Raw genomic sequence first — 16943 nt, forward strand, 5'->3', positions numbered from 1 at the left:
CAGGACAGACTGTGAGAGGGCATCTGGCATACCTGGGCCAAACAGCTGCAGGATGAGGGAGGTGAGCGTGTCCTTCAGGTTGAACTCAACCAGTTTGACGGCCTCCAGAGAGTGCACCTCCTGCTTCTGAGGAGTCCTGCGTCCACAAGACTCAAATAGGGATAAGGACTGACCCCCGTCCACCGACGAGAAGAGCTGAGACCAGAAACCAAGACTGGGGTTAGACTAGACCAGACCAGAGACCAACTTTCATAATGACAAAATAAAATCCCCAGGAGCGGGTTAAAACAGCATGTTTTTTTCATTAGAGTGAATTGGAGTTGAAATGGAATTGGAGTACTTTGCATTTTGTTCATTTATTTGACAGGCACATGATTGTTACATAAGATCATGTCACATGTTTGTCCTGGAATCTGACTTTTTTGAATGATCGCAGTAACTACAGTGCAGTGGGCGGAGATGGGGGATAGGTGAAAACAGTTCTGAGCACTCAAGCCTCAAAAACAGACTATTACAGGATTACTCAAGCTTACTCTGAGTTGTATTTATAAGACGGTTGAGAGCCCATAAAACTAGATTTTTACAGAATATATGCCCTTTAAAAGAAGAGTTATTTACTGGCTTTAATGTTATGCTGCATTCAGACTCAGTACTATCCTAGAACATGACTTAAGTTATTTTTAAAAGTAAAGCTACGATTGGATTTAATGCAGTGACCGCTAAACCAGTCCTGAACCAGACCTGAACCGAGACTGAACCAGAACTTAACTAGGACTGAAACAGGACTGAAGCAGACATGAACCTGGACTGAACTAGGACTGAACCAGAAATAAATCAGGACTAAACCAGGACTAAACCAGGACTGAAGCAGGACTGAAGCAGGACTGAAGCAGGACTGAAGCAGGACTGAAGCAGGACTAAATCAAGACTGAACTAGGACTGAACTAGGACTGAACCTGACCTGAACCACACCTGAACCAAAACTGAACACTGACTTAACCAGGACTGAACTAGGACTGAACCATATCTGAACCAGGACTAAAGCAGGACTGAATCAGAACTGAACCAAAACTGAACTACACCCGGTCTAAACCCGGTCGGACCTCATGATTGGAGAAGAGCCGGACCCCCTCCATCTGGTGGAACACAGGGTAGTGGGAGGAGTCGATCTCGTCACGGCGATAAACATCTCCAGCCAATAGGAACGCATCAAGGCCCGCGCTCACCAGCTCCCTCTGGTGGGCAGACGTGTGAGCACGCAGCATCATGGTCCTACAACCAAACAAGCACCCTGTGAATCTTCTGCACCCTCTGCCCCTCCTCTGCATCATCTCCTCCTCTGACCCTCTGCTCTTCCTCTGCTCCTCTGCCCCTCTCCTCTGTGTCCCCTGCTCCTCTCACCTGTTGATGTAGTAGTTATCTCCTTTCTTTCTGCTGGGATGGTCTGGAGGAATCAGTAAACTGTAAAAAACACAGAACATGTTTAAATTATATAAAACTACATAAATTACAAAATGTGTTTTTATTTTCTGACCTGTCAAAGTTCTGCTGCACAGAGACCACTGGACTCAGATTATCATGGACCGAAAACAGAGGGTTTCCCCAGCGGCCAATGTACGAACTGAAACAAGACCTGGTTTAGTTCTGGGCTAGTCCAGTCTTGCCCTTAGTCTTGCTTTAGTCCTGTTGTAGTCTGTCTTTAGTCCAGCTTTCACCAATTTAACCCTGGTTTAGTCCTGGTTCAGTCCTGGTTCAGCCCTGGTTCACTCCTCTTTAGCCCTGGTATAGTTTTGGTGTAGTTCTACTTCGGTCCTGTTTCTGTCATGCTTCGGTCCTGCTTTGGTCCTGCTTTGGTTCTGCTTCGGTCCTGGTCTAGTCCTGGTCCAGTCCTGGTTATGTCCCATTTAAGACCCAGGTTAGTCCCAGTTTAGTTGTTGTCAAGTCTTGTTTAAGTCCAAGTGTAGCCCCGGCAAAGCCCCGGCAAATCCCCAGCAAAGCCCCCGTGTAGCCCCGGTGTAGCCCCAGTGTAGCCCCAGTGTAGTCTTCACCTGTAGAAGTGAGTTTTGATCCTCTCCTTGATGATCCATAGCGGGTGGTGCTTCTGATTATGCAAATTAACTCCAACTTTTTCTAAAATTTTGGGCGTGACATTCGTGAAGTCGTCTCGAGGGAAACTTTGCCCCTGCACCTGCACATCTTGGCCAGTCAGAGGCTGGGGGGTGGGGCCATCAGACAGGTGAGCCGACTGCTGACTGGATGAGGTGGGACAGCAGAAGAGAAAGGGGCGGGACTTCAGGGAGGGGAGGAAAAACCCACGTAACCTCATCACGACCCGCCCATCAACCTGAGACACAGCAGCAGAGTGGTTAGCCCTCTTCTCCTCTCACTGCGTTGGCAAAGTTATACTGTCTCCTCCTGGTTTAGTACTGGTCTAGTCCTGCTTTAGTCCTGGTGTAGTTTTGGTGTAGTCCTGGTATAGTCTACTGCTTCGGTCTTACGCCAGTCCTGGTCTAGTCCTGCTTCGGTCTTGCGTCGGCCCTGCTTAGGTCTTGCTTCAGTCCTGGTCTAGTCCTGGTCTAGTCTTGGTTATCCTGTGTCCTCCTCTCAGTGAGGAGGTTGTGGGTTAGACTCTCTGAGTGCAGCGTTCCTGTGGTAGTGGTTAGCCTGAGGTTGTGGGTGACTGGTCTCTCTCCTTTGGGACAGTGACACATCTGGACTCTTGGTCCGTTATATTGGAAGCCATTTTGAAGAATGAATTATAAATCAAACTGACACAACTCCATTTGGTGTAAAGGTCAAACTCAAAAGAAGAGACACTTTTCTGTCCTTTTGTCTGGAAAGTCAGGAGTCTAACCCACAACCTACTGGTGAGAGGGAGGAAGCAGGATAACCACTCTGCTACAGTAGAGGGTGCAGTGTCCCTTGAGCTGAGACATTTGTCAAATTCACCCAAAAATCTGCAGTACATTTTTACTGCAGCAACAGAGGACACTGCACCAAAGTGTCCCTGTCCACACACACATGTTCAGGTGAAGTATCGAAAATCAGATACTAATCGATACTAAAACTAGTATCAGAACTAGGTACTGATTGTTCGCAAATATCTAAATACTAAAAAAAAGGTCACATTCACAGGACAGAAATGAACGCTTCCCGAATATCTTTAGAATGATGTTGAGCTGTGTCTTTCACAAGTATAAGACACATAGACTAGTATACACCATGGACCACTATGAACTACTGGACACTGAGGGAGTACACAGATATAAGAGTTTTTTATTATCATTGTGGTATCAGAATCGGTATTGAGTATCGAGTCTATTCTTTAGTATCAAAATCGAGTTTAAGATTTTAGTACCAAGACAAAACTACTCTAAATAGGTCTGAACCAGGACTAGACGAGGACTAAACAGGTCCTTGGTCTTGTTTGAGCCAAAAGGATTTCCCTGGAACAGAGGGGTATTTGGAGACCCACAGAGAGACCATCTGCTCTGAAGGACTCCCAGCATTATACCGGAACCAACAGGATGAAAATAGCACCAGTAACACTGTAGTTTAGACCTGGATAAGACCTGAATCAGACCTGGTTTAGTCCTGGTTTAGTCCTGGTTTAGCCCTGGTTTAGCCCTGGTTTTGTCCTGGTTTTGTCCTGGTTCAGTCCTGGTTCAGTCCTGGTTCAGTCCTGGTTCAGTCCTGGTTCAGTCCTGGTTCAGTCCTGATTTAGTCTTGGTTTATTTCTGGTTTATCCTGGGTCAGTCCTGGTTTAGTCTTTGTTTAGTGCTGATTCAGTCCTGGCTTAGTCCTGGCTTAGTCGTGGTTTAGCCCTTGTTTAGCCCTTGTTTAATCCTGGTATGTTTTTCCCCATAGCACTCCTCCCTGTGCTCCATCTGCTCCTTGTGTTGATCAGCAAAATCGCATGTTGAAAATAAGCGATTAAAGATAGCTCCAAATACAACGTCGGGTGAGTAAATGGTGAGGGGAAACAACTATTAGCTCTGAAAAGTCAATTTTGCAGAATAGGTCTGATTTAAATGTTTTGTTAATATTAATTCCATGAGTACTTGTGAATGTTGTAAAATCTGTTGTCTGTTTGTTGTTGTTTCAGCTTCAGAGCAGAGCTTACATAACCTCCACCTACTCCAACTCCTCAGTCTAAAATTAACCCCAACTCCCACTGTAGGCCAGGTACTGAATCAGGACTAAATCAGGACTGAATCAGGACTGAATCAGGACTGAACCAGACCTGAACCAGGACTAAACCAGGACTGAGTCTCTCAAAATGTGGTGTGTGTATCTATGGTGATACATTGGAGTCTTGCAGTTTGAGTATTTGTTATTAGTTATTGTGCTATATTGACGTTTGTGTACCTGTGTCTGCCATGTTATAAAGCTGTTCTCTCATCAAAAACCTGCCTGAAAAGGTTTTAGATGTCATCCATGCATGTTTGAGCATTTTTGCCATCTCTCCCTATTCAAACCCTCCTTTCACTTAATAGTAAGATTCTGTGCAGTGCTCCACCTACTAGCCTACGTTATCCATGCTCCAGCAGGACAATTCTCCATAAATATACAAAAACATGATACAAAACCATACACAGCAACTTGACAAACCTGATGTGATGTGCAGTAGTTCCATTAGTAGGATTGTGTTGTGAAAGTGCTATGAAAGAAGTGAGCAGAGCAAAGGAACGGGGACTGAGATCATCAAAAATGAAACTGAAACTTATTAAGATCTTGTGATGCTCCGAAAGTCAAATATTATCTTACTTGACATGAAAAGTTTGAGAACCACTTCCCTAAACTAAACCAGGAGCAAACAAGAACTAAACCAGGACTACAACAGGTCTAAACCAATGGTAGTCTAATCCTGGTTTAATCCTAGTTCAGTCCTGGTCTTGTCCTGGTCTAGTCCTGATTCAGTTGAGCGTGAATGAAGTGTGTTTTTGACCTTCAGTGACCTTTAGGAACAACAGGACGCAATAAACAGGAAGAACATCTGACCTTTACAGACAGCCTACACACGGAGAAAGAGAGAGAGGGAGGAGGGACAGAAATAGGGGAGGAGGAGAGGGGGAAGAGAGAGAGAGAGAGAGAGGGAGACAGGGAGAGAAAAGGGGGAGAGAGACAGGGAGAACAAGAGAGAAAGAGTGAGAGAGAGAAAGAAGGAGAAAAGGGAAATGTAGGGAGAATAGAGGATGGAGTGACAATGGGAAGTCTAAGGGATGTCTATCAATCTATCAATCAAACGTACCTCAGCAGTACATTTTTTTTTTAAATAGAATTTGATATTAAAATTTGATTCATTGTTGGATTGGCCATTATATCTCATTTAAACCGTATCAATATTGAAATTATATATATTTCCCATATTGTTGAGCCTTTCTTCCAAATAAGATTACTCATGTTTGACTTGCTCTTACAAATATTCAAAAATCCCATTTAAGATACAGTTTAGTGTGCTGCAGAAGTTCAGACTGTTGGGTTGTCTTTTGGAGGAATAGCAAATTTAATATTATGAATGGGACAGAATTTTGTGACAGAAAATTGCCTCAAGCCTCAACCACACATGAGAAAAATAATCTTGTGCAGCTAAAAATCTGTTAAAAATTAACTAGTACTGTGAGTATGATTCATCATGTGTACTTTTTAATTTTTTACTTAAGTACAATTTTGGAAGCAGTACTTGTAATTGAGTACATTTTTGCCATATAACTGTACTTTTACTTGGGTACAAATGTGCAGTACTCTTTCTACCACTGTTGACAAATGAACAAATGAATGACTCACTCTGTAATAAAAACTAGATGCATAATTAATACACAAATGCAAACATCTGCAAAGCTCCACAAGTATCTCATCTGATAAGAAACTACAAATAAGTTGCTGTTTTCTTTTAACACACAATCCATAAAAGAGTTTCAGTTTAACACTACTTCATAACTTGGTAATTACATATTTTGAACTTAATCTCCACATTTTAGAAGCCATGTTCCTACAAGTTTTTTTTACGCCGTAATAAAAACGTCTGCTTTCACCAAATTTTAATTCAAATTATAATAAAAATGTCCCAAAAATGTCCAAAACCTCGTAATGCTATTTTATAACTTCATAATAACCCAGGCGATATTAGCATGCAGCTAACATGTGCCCCAAAACAGTGTCATTTCTCTTCAAACACAGGCTCTAAAACTTCTGTAAACACAGGTATATTGTGTCGGAAATGCTCCTCTATTCTCTCACTTTATGTGTATTATTTAGAAACATCAAATTATTAAAGTATTTAACAGGTTATTGAAAAATGAACAAGGTGAACTTACCTCCTGTCACTGCGGTGTTTCCACTATGGTTGCGGGCGCAGTCAAATTTGCCTTTGTTGTTTTACGATAATTTGAGCTTTATCTAGTCATATAAATAATTTTTAATATATAGAATTGTATCTATTATATGCGTATATAGTTATATTTGTAAGTAAAATAAAAATAGAGTGAATATTTCGTGTTTGAAATCACATTTTTTTAACAGGCGCTGGTTGGACGCACAATTTCGCAGCCTGGGGTCCTGTCTGAATAGCATCGTTAGCAGCAGGTTAGCAGCGTGATGGCAGCTTCGTCACGCTCTCAGGCCATTTCTTTGTACAAAATGCTTCTTCGGGAAAGCAGAAAGTTCCCGTCGTACAACTACAGGTGAGATCTGATAAATCTGGCCCACGGTTAGTGTTTTGCGGTGTTTAAAAGCTGCGGGTAAAAAGCTAACTAAAGCTAAACATGCTAACGTGGCCGCTGTGTTTACATTGTGGTCAGGACGTACGTGTTATAAAAGTAGACTAAACACGTACACGGTTTAAAGAATTTTCTTAGAATTGTCAGAGGAGACAGGGTTCACGTTAAAAGACTTATATCTGGAGTGTCAGGCTGAAATAAAGAGTGTAAGTTTGAGTTTGGAGGAGTTTTGCTGAGAGGATGTGTTGCGTCATCACAGTGGAGAACAGTTTCATAACGACAAAAACTGAGCATTAAATTAATGAGTAAAGATTATTTTATGCAAGACTTCATATTGCTGTCCTGCATCTCCAGGTTACGTTAATATGTGAACGTGCACGTTTGTAGGCTTTTTGTGTAATTTACTCATTTAATAGTTGTCTTGTTGTTTTTCATGGTGGTCATAATGATTGAGTCCAGTTTTAGGTCCGGATCTTTCACTATGAACCTTTCTCTTAACAGATAAACTAGAATTTAAGCTGCTGAATTGTTACTGTTGACTTGCCCCACTGCAGCTTTAGTGTATGAAGTGGTTAAATTAATTGGCTCAAAATGGGGTGGTTTCTTTGCTAAAACTACTATGTAAATAAAGTACTAATAGTAAACGGCTACAGCATCTTCTTATGTTGAAAAGGTACATTAAACTGTACAGTAATGCTTTAAGATCAATCACAATCGAAACAGAATCTATTTGAATTGACCCATTTTTTCCCTCCACAAGCCACAAAACCTCTTGTCTTATTTTGAATAAAAGCTGCTAACCCTGTAGTTTAGACCTCTACAAACATGTTCTGAAATGTGATTCTTGTATTACTTTGTCAGTTCATATTTCAGTCTTTTGCCAATTTTTCTGGACATGTTTAAAATGTGAACTTTGAACAGAATCCTATTATTAAAATAAATAGTAAATTTAATCGCAATCTTACTGTTAGCAGAAAAATCACAAGACACAGACGCAGGGTTATATGTACGTTTCTGCATTCAGGCTCAAAGCACTTTACATACTCACCTGTTACATAACTTAACCCCCTCATCCCAATGTTTGTGTACTCTGGTGTTTAGTGTCTTGGCCAATGACGCAGAGATGGAATATGCCTTGGATTGAGTGATTGTACCGTCAACAACTTTTAGGTTATAAGTCTGTACCACTTGAGCCTCTGTGTTTGTCCAGTGCTCTGCTCCTGATGACATAAAGTGATGAATCCACAGTCAGTAAAACCTCCAAAATGCTCACACTACAGGACCAGGACTAGACCAGAACTGAACCAGGACCGGACCAGGACCGAACAAAGACCAAACCAAGGCTGAACCAGTAATTGTCACTGAACCAGTAATTGTCACTGAACCAGTAATTCTCACTGCACGTAAGCTTGGTATCAAAGAAGGAAATAGAGCCACTGCACGTAAGGTTGGCATCAAAGAAGGAAACATAACATAAGCTTGGCATGAATTGATGGTGCAATGTTGCGACAGCTGGAAGAACTTAGTCAATGTAAAAAGACGACAAAAGCTTTCAGAGGAAATAAAAGCAGATGGCCCATGTCGGTTCTGTTTTATTTTCTAAATATGCAGATATGTTCATCCCGTGTTGATGCGTGTTGATGCCGTACTGCCGATTTTCAGGCACAGTTTGAAAAAAGCTTAAATTAAAACTAAAAAAAACCTCAGTGTACCGTCTTTCTGTGTAAATATTTCATGTTACAACATATTTGTAACATGCGGCTTATAATTCAAATGCAATAGATTTTCTTTTAAAATTTACCTGGTGTGGCTTATATTCAGGTGTGCTCAATAGACAGAAATTTACGGTACTAATTTATAATGAACAACATGCAAAATAATTATGTACTTATGTCATAGTTTGAAGAAGGAGTATTTTACTTCAAGGGGGTATTAACTGCTAATACATAACCTCCCTTTGCTCTCTGCGCTACCTCCCCCTTCAGAGCGTTATCACAACATAATTAGCGTGCATCCCACTAATGAAACTACTGCACATTGCATCAGGTTTGTCAAGTTGTTGTTTACAGTTTTGTATCATGTTTTATTATTGTTGTAGAAAAATTACAGTTCTAAATGAAAAGTAATGATCTTTTGAATAATGAACTTTTACACTTAAACAGGTAGAACAACAGCGAGTTTCCTGTGGGATGGAGACAGAGCTTCACACATGTTAATGTCTGGTCTGGGTCTGACAGACACAGATCAAATGCATTTAAAGACAAAACATGAATATACTTAAATTTCCACCACAGTATATTTATGGAGAATTGTGGAAGCATGGGTGATGTAGGCTTGTAGGTGAAGCCTTGTACAGGCTCGTAGATTAACATGCATGGATCCGGCATGTTTTTATGAGGGAACAAAATGATAATATGTTAGAAAGCTCAAAAAAATTTATTTAGCAGAGTACACAAAATTCTAAATACCAGAAGTGAAAAAAGCATGGTATGTCTCCTTTAAAGAACAGTTATGATCCTGCCTCTTGGGTTCAGTCTTGATACTGAAGGTGTTCCTGTTCTTGGGGTCGGGTTGTTTGTGTAACTAAATTGGCACAGAAAAATACATTTGTCATGTTTTAATTTGGGCTCAAAGTGTTAGCATGTCATGCTAATGAGCTGCTAATGACCAAACCACAAGGTCAAAACAACAGCATTATTTGTACCAGAGTCAGACCACGGACTGAACCAGGGACTGAACCAGGGACTGAACCAGGGACTGAACCAGGGACTGAACCAGGGACTGAACCAGGGACTGCACCAGGGACTGCACCAGGGACTGCACCAGGGACTGCACCAGGGACTGCACCAGGGACTGCACCAGGGACTGCACCAGGGACTGAACCAGGGACTGAACCAGGGACTGAACCAGGGACTGAAGTCTGATTGTAAATAATAGATCTGAGTGGAGTGGATGCAGACAGACAATGGCAGAATGAGGCCACAAACAAGAATCCTCTGGTCCCGGTCAGGTCCCGGTCAGGTCCCGGTCAGGTCCCGGTCAGGTCCCGGTCAGGTCCCGGCTCATTTGTATTATCTGCGTGTGATTTCAGGACATACGCTCTGAGGCGGGTGCGTGATGCGTTCAGGGAGAATCGGACAGTCCAAGACCCACAGCTGGTCCACAGTCTACTAGAGGAGGGCCACCAGAATCTGCAGCTCATCCAGAGACAGGTATGGGGTGCTTAGTTTTGGTTAAGTCCTGGTTTAGTGCTGGTTTAGTCCTGGTCTAAATCTGGTCTAAATCTGTTTTTATCCTGGTTCAGTCCTGGTTTAAATCTGGTTTAGATCTGGTTCAGTCCTGGTTTAGACCAGTTTCAGTCCTGGTTCAGTCCTGGTTCAGTCCTGGTTCAGTCCTGGTTCAGTCCTGGTTCAGTCCTGGTTCAGACCTGGTTCAGTCCTGGTTTAGTCCTCACTCCTCAGTACAGTATTACAGTAGATGCTGCAGCTGTGATCCATCATATTTCCTCTGGGACACTGGACTAAAAATGAACTCCCTGCAGAAGTTCAGCCTGAACTTAAAACGGGACTTAGACCAGGACTTAGACCCCGAACCGGAACTTGAACCGGGACTTGAACCGGGACTTGAACCGGGACTTGAACCGGGACTTGAACCGGGACTTGAACCGGGACTTGAACCGGGACTTGAACCGGGACTTGAACCGGGACTTGAACTGGGACTTACGCTGGACTTGGGCATTTTTCCATGGTGTGGACAATATACAAATGTGTAATACATTGCTTACTTTCTTACAAAGGTGCAAAACGTTCTGTTTCCCATGTCCATATGGGCCATATATCACACTATGGCAGTGGTTCTCAAATAGTGGGGCGATACCGGGGGGGGGGCGCGCATGACTCCGCGTATGACACTGTAGTACTGTACGCAGCGCGTGCACAGCAAAGAGCAGGAGAGAGCGAACAGATCGTGACACAGGGCAGTGAACAAGAAACACTTTTGCTAAAGAGACACTATGGAAAACATTTTAACAGGGATGAAAAGAAAGGCGGATATAGACGGAGGTAAAATCACCCGAAAAATAAGACGAGGAAGTCTGATGAAGCGTATTTAGCACGAAATTTTTTCTTCTTTATAGGGGGGCATGATAGAAAATAATTGAGAAGCACTGCACTAAGGGAAGATAACAGCTATGTTCTGGTCATTTTGGTTAAGGCTTTCTTATCTGTAGCACCTCTCTATCTTAGAAATGTGTGACCCCCACTCTGGGAGGGTTATAAAACACTCAACTTGTTTGACTTTGCTTTAAATTTCTTGATGTGTAACCCTCATTTTGTAACCCCCACTCTGGGAGTAGTATATAACACTGGTACAAACTGCACTAGATTCCACTAGACTAGGCTTCAGACACTACTCACTTAACTCTGCTTTGAATTTTGCTGGACGTCTTTAACCCAACTGTATTGATGTAACCGACAATAAAGATCTACAGTGGTTAAGTTCTGATTTATGTTTATTGGTCTCTGGTCTTTCCGAGTGTAGTCGTGGTTCAGTCATGGTTTTGGATCTGGTATAGTCCTGGTTTAGTCCTGCTTTAGTCCTGGTTCAGTCGTTCTTTAGTCCCGATTTAGACCTGGTGTAGATCTTTATTTGGGCCCCATTGCATATTTACATCAGAACTCCTCCTCTGTGTTCTGATTGGCTGCTGCTGTGTGTGGACAGGAGACACTCAGGATCAATCAAAGGAGAAGGTGTAAAGTAGGCAATGTGGTCAGAGAGTGCCCCCTGCTGCAGACTACAGGAACAGTCACAGATTATTTTGTTCACAAAAATGTGAGAAAAAATCTCAGTTTTAAGACTACAGTGTGGTTTATAATGCTTAGTTCCTGGTTAAATACTGTAGCGGGACATACATCTCGAGATGGTTTCAACTGTTACCTAGCAACCATAATGTGAACAAGGGCAAAAGTATAAATTACACAATAGTTACGATTAAACTAATTAAAATAAATGACAGCACCTTTATTTAGTTAAATTAAGTTTTAAAATGTCAGAAAAATGTCTTCCTCCTGCAGTTTTACAATTCCACACTACTTCCTGTATTTTTGTACTTTTCTTCTCACCTTTTTCCACAAACTGCCGCTGAACTGATGTAAAACTGTGATAAACATTAAGCACAGGTACTGTCCCACCAAACAGAAACCGAATTTGAAAAACGTGTTTGTTTTTTTGCAGGTTACCGTGGGACAGTTGTACAAAGCGCAAAAACTCATTGTGGAATGAAACCAACAAACCCGTGATATCGCACAAACTGCAGCCAATCACAGGCCTCCTACAGAGAGAGGTCCATGGCATCATGGGAAATGGAGTCCGCTGTATTAAACTGACTCTGCTCACAATAACACCATCTGTCAGTGTCCCAATGTATAAGATTAATGCAATCTGACCTTCTCCTCTGCTCCATCTGACCCCCTCCTTTGCTCCTCTGCTCCATCTGACCCTCTCCTTTGCTCCTCTGACCCTCTGAACCTCTCCTCTGCTCCACCTGACCCTTTCCTCTTCCCCTCTGCTCCATTGATCCTCACATCAACGATGCCATAATGATGGAAATTTCAGTTTGAAATACTTCTTGTATCCTGAATCCCTGTATGCCTGAAACCATGTTTATTTAAAAATGCAGTATGTACTTTTTCCAGTTAATGATCAGGACTTGTTTGTCTCCATGGAGATTAAATCCATATTTAATTTACTGAAGCGTTTTCATAGCTTAAAAATACTGCGGGTGCCTCTCCAGGGATCTAACCAGTAACTTTGCCTAGTGGTGTCATGTCCTTGTCTCCATGGAGACTGATAAATTTAAGGCCATATTGCTGAACATTCCAGGCAAAGCAATAACTTCTGACAAGTGAATTCAAAAGGTTTCATTTACTGTGCACATTTGTGTTAATGAGTTTGTATTTTTGTTTCTTGTTAATATTGTGAGCTACAGATCCACATTTAAAGGGCCATGTTACACTGTTTTCTTATCTGTTTTATGTTGTTTCCTCATCACAAACAGACCTGGAGTTGTGTTTTGTTTCATTCACACAAACCCTGCATATTTAGGCTGAGTTCTTCTCTCAAACAGAAAACACTCTGTTCCACCTTGTGATGTCATGTGGTAATACAGAAAGTGCTCCACTGTGTTTTTAAACTTCATACACCTTCAGTAGAATCATTTGAATCATTTCAGACCTGGAATTGACAGTCTCTACTGAACTAAAGGTAAAAGGAGTTGTTAACTTGAAAACTACCACTTCATGACATCACAAGGTGGAACAGAGCATTTTGAGCTTTGGAGATGTAGACAGACTAATAATAAAGTGTTACTCAAACATGTGTGAATGAAACAAAAACTGGTCTGAGTTTTGTGTCATATGGGAGCTTTAAAACCTTACAGATATGTTCATGGTTGGCGTCTCCCCCTGTGGACTTTTGTCTTGTTTGTTCTTTGATGTGGTTGCGACACAAAGATGATATTTTCAGAACCATGTTTAAAGTTAAATAAATATTTGCTTTTCACTGAGCTTGGCAACTATTTTTGTCTTGTATGCCCCTCTGCTGTTTTTCAACAAAATGACTCAAATGAATATACAAAATAACTTAAAGATGCTATATTACACCAAACTGACTCTTTAAACCATGTTAGAACAGCATTAGAACAGTTTTGTGTAATATAGGACCTTTAAAATCTTTCTATAGAATGATGGTGTTGTTTTCATCGTTTTTAGACATTTCACAGGAAAAAATGTGTCTCTTGGTTCAAAGTCCGGACCATATTGGGGACTTATCTGATCCAGTACCAGTCTAAGACCTTAGACCCTTAGACCTGGGGCCCACCCTCTGTGAGAGTGACCACTGATTACACAGGTTCAGAAACACAGACAATGGGTCAGGATAATGAAATAACAGACCAAGACTAAACCAAGGCCAAAACAAGACTAAACTAGGACTAAACCAAAACTAAACCAGGACCTAAACTTAAACCAAGTTTAATCCTGGTTTAAAACCTCATTTTAAACCAGGATTAAACTTAAACTAAATTAAGACCTAATCAGGACCAAACCAGGACCAAACCAGGACCAAACCAGGACTAAACCAAGACTAAACCAGGATTTGACCAGGACCTGAGTAATACTGATTATTCACTGGACTAGAGTTAAAGGAGCTGTATGTAGCTTTGCTTTTTTTTTAAAAAAGGGACTACAGTCCCAACTGAACCGGGGTTACCAGACCAGAGACCAGAGCCTTAACCTGCAGATAGTGGACAAATACAAGTGTGACTCATTGTTAGTTTATGGACAGGCCTCATGTGAAAGAACCTCCAGAATTCACTCACTGAGCTGCAGAGGCTGCAGTAGCACTGACTCCTGATTGGCTGCAGGTGCTGGGGTTTAGGTAGTGACCATTGAGATCAGAGAGAGGCATTTTAGGTTTAAAACAACTGGATTTAACCAGTTATAAATTATAACGTAAATCTAAATCTTCCTTCCTTCTTCTACAGTTTCTTTAAGCAGAGTCGATGTGTCTCATTCTCTAGTATTTTCATCAGAATCTGATACACAGGAATACAGGAGGATGGGAGGGCATCTGACATGTTGGGGTACAAGAGTATGGAAGAGCATCTGAGACACAGGCAGGGCATCTGACACAGGGATACAGGAGGATGGGAGGGCATCTGACACACAGGGATACAGGAGGATGGGAGGGCTCTAGACCAGTTCTAAATCAGGTCTAACCAAGGACCGGGGTCCTTGAGCAGATGCAGTGGACGTGTTACAGATGTGTGAGTGTTTGTTTAAATGTGATTTCTGTGTTGACTGAACAAACAGGACTCACATCTGGGCTGGACTCTGGACCAAGACCTGGACATGAACTGGAACCTCACACAGGACTAGCCCAGGACTAACACAGGACTAACACAGGACTATTGTGGACATTATATAAATGTAATATTGTTTACATTCTTACAAAGGTGTAAAACGCTCTGTTTTCCATACAGCAGTGGCCATATATCATCCCCCCTCTGGGGTAGAATACTGATGCAATCACATTGTTTGACTTCCTGATTCAATCACATTGTTCAATTATGCTTTAAATTTCGTATCTATTGAATGTTAACTCCCACTGTGCGAGAAATATAAAAAATTGGTACAAGATCACCTTATTCAGACTTTGTGAGATTGTGTGACTCTGTTAGACCCTGGTACAATCTCACCCTGTGCTGCCTTTAACCCAACTGTATTGCTGTAACCATCAATAAAGATCTCCAGAACGATCCCTGTGTCTCTGCATCTGTTCTTGATGCAACCGAACAGAAAACCGACACTAACACAGGACTAACACAGGACTAACACAGGACTAACACAGAACTAACACAGGACTGACCCAGAACTAACCAAGGACTGACCCAGAACTAACCCAGGACTAACCCAGGAGTAACCCAGGACTAACCCAGGAGTAACCCAGGACTAAACCCGGTCCAACCCAGGACTAACCCAGGACTAACCCAGGACTAAACCAGGTCTAACCCAGGTCTAACCCTCTCAGGACAGGAGTACAGTAGTACACACATGTACACTGAAGTACACACAGACAGGAGTACCGAGGAGGATCTGATTAAACTCATTTTAATAAAACATGTTTGAAACATTTTTCTCAAATTCAACAATAAAAACAAAATGTATCAAATTGTAAATGTTTTATTTCTGATGTATCAGTTTGCGCGGGACCAACGGAGCACGAGGCGCGTTTACAGCGCTAGGGTCAAGTTCAGACCCGGTGTACCGGAGGACGGTCTAGGGACAGGATTATGTTTCATTAAAGAGCAAATTAAAGTCCCGGTCCTGAGTGAGGTGGAACAGATGCGTGCGTCATGACGCACGGTGTCTTGGGCTCTCGTTCTTTTGCTGTGCACGCGCCTTAAGTGTCTCTTTGCGCATGCACCTGCGGGCGGCCGTATCCGTAGCGCAGGCTGAAGTTACGCCCGCCGTTGTTGTCCCAAAACTCTCCCTCAGAGCTGCGCAGGCCCAGCGCGAAGTGCACCGCGTTCGCGCTCCACAGAGGCGGAACGAGCACAGAGAAAGTGTAGCGGCCGTTGAGTACACGCACAGCAGGCGCATCCACGTGAGACAGCCACTCGTTGAAGGTGTATCTGATGAAGACTGCCGCTTGCGCGTCTTCCGTGCGCGTGAGCACCTGTCCGCGCACCTCGAACTGCGTCACCTGTACTTTCTCCAGGGCCACGCGCTGCTCGTGCAGCCTCTGCTGCGCGTCCACGGGGTCCGGGAAACACGGCAGGAGCATGGGCTGCGCGTGCATCTGCGGCGCGGGCGCCTGGAAACTCTGGTGTCGGGAGAGCACCGCGTGCGGCACGAGCGGCTCATCCGTGGTACTGAAGTGTTTCACATCCGCGAGGCTCAGTCCCAGCGTGTCCGCGAACTGCACGCGCTTACGTGCGCCACCGTCCCCGAGCAGTGCCGCCGTGCACGCGGGCAGCGAGCGCGCCCTGCGCCGGTCCCTCATGAAGCGCATCCGCGCCGCATCCTGCTCCGCGTCCAGCTCCTCGTCAGACTCCGGGAGCCCGTTGTCCATGGGGCCCATGACCCGGGACTCGACACTCTGCTCCGGGTGGGACATCACTTCAGTGTCCCGGCGCGTGCTCCTTTAAAGACTGCCACCTCGTGCGCGCTCTGGAGGCGCGTGGCTCTCCAGAGTGGCACCTGCAGCGCAGAGGTACTTACGGCACATGGGCTCTGCTCCAACAGGTGCCTGCGTCTGAGTGGGGACCCTTGCGCGGACTGTTAAACTCCCCCCTGACGTCATCACGGCGTGCGTCAGGACATCCTGGCCTAGTCACCTCCCGCGCGCTCTGCGGATCAGGTTCAAGATCAAAACCTGACGGACCCTGGACCAGGGGCCGCGTTTATACAGATGTGATTATCCGGACCTACAGACACCGCGCAGGCTGAATCAACAATATACATGGACTAAGTCCCGTACCCTAGAGTACAACCGAGATTCACAGCACCGCGGGGAGAAGAGGCAAGAGGACAGCCCCGGACATCTGTGCGCGCACACAGCTGGAGCAGAGCCGCTGGTGCCAGTACAGTAAACTGCTGCTGTTTGTGCTGAAGGTTTGACCTCTGGTCACTCGCGGAGTGATGTCACAGTGACGTCATCCATTTG

The 16943-nt window shown here is 43.5% G+C and overlaps 3 protein-coding genes and 1 long non-coding RNA gene across 5 annotated transcripts in view; 1 reads left to right on the forward strand and 3 right to left on the reverse strand.

The window, feature by feature from the left end:
• The window catches only part of fars2 (phenylalanyl-tRNA synthetase 2, mitochondrial), a 30666-nt gene extending 24319 nt beyond the window's left edge, over positions 1-6347 (reverse strand). Inside the window, exons 1-6 of one of the 2 annotated variants that reach the window (XM_055230179.1) lie at positions 6318-6347; positions 2049-2344; positions 1535-1621; positions 1402-1461; positions 1104-1272; positions 33-195 (exon numbers count right to left, since the gene is read on the reverse strand). In XM_055230179.1, coding sequence (XP_055086154.1) covers positions 33-195; positions 1104-1272; positions 1402-1461; positions 1535-1621; positions 2049-2326 — 757 coding nt within the window. In that variant the 5' untranslated portion in view covers positions 2327-2344; positions 6318-6347. Of the gene's footprint in view, positions 1-32; positions 196-1103; positions 1273-1401; positions 1462-1534; positions 1622-2048; positions 2345-4611; positions 4799-6317 lie in introns of those variants that run through there. The other variant, XM_033985789.2, reaches the window with a different exon arrangement.
• LOC129457242 (uncharacterized) overlaps positions 1-16943 on the reverse strand; it is a 147030-nt gene that overhangs the window by 38151 nt on the left and 91936 nt on the right. The window lies entirely within an intron of this gene.
• LOC117388368 (LYR motif-containing protein 4A) lies at positions 6562-13281 on the forward strand. The gene is made up of 3 exons (XM_033985896.2): positions 6562-6683; positions 9811-9931; positions 11952-13281. The coding sequence occupies exons 1-3, from the start codon at positions 6598-6600 to the stop codon at positions 11997-11999; spliced, it is 255 nt and encodes an 84-aa protein (XP_033841787.1). The 5' UTR covers positions 6562-6597; the 3' UTR covers positions 12000-13281.
• On the reverse strand, positions 15493-16641 carry ppp1r3g (protein phosphatase 1 regulatory subunit 3G). Its single transcript, XM_033985801.2, has one exon. The coding sequence runs from the start codon at positions 16392-16394 to the stop codon at positions 15678-15680; it is 717 nt and encodes a 238-aa protein (XP_033841692.1). The 5' UTR covers positions 16395-16641; the 3' UTR covers positions 15493-15677.

Source organism: Periophthalmus magnuspinnatus, chromosome 20 (assembly GCF_009829125.3).
Source record: "Periophthalmus magnuspinnatus isolate fPerMag1 chromosome 20, fPerMag1.2.pri, whole genome shotgun sequence".
Taxonomy (NCBI): domain Eukaryota; kingdom Metazoa; phylum Chordata; class Actinopteri; order Gobiiformes; family Gobiidae; genus Periophthalmus; species Periophthalmus magnuspinnatus.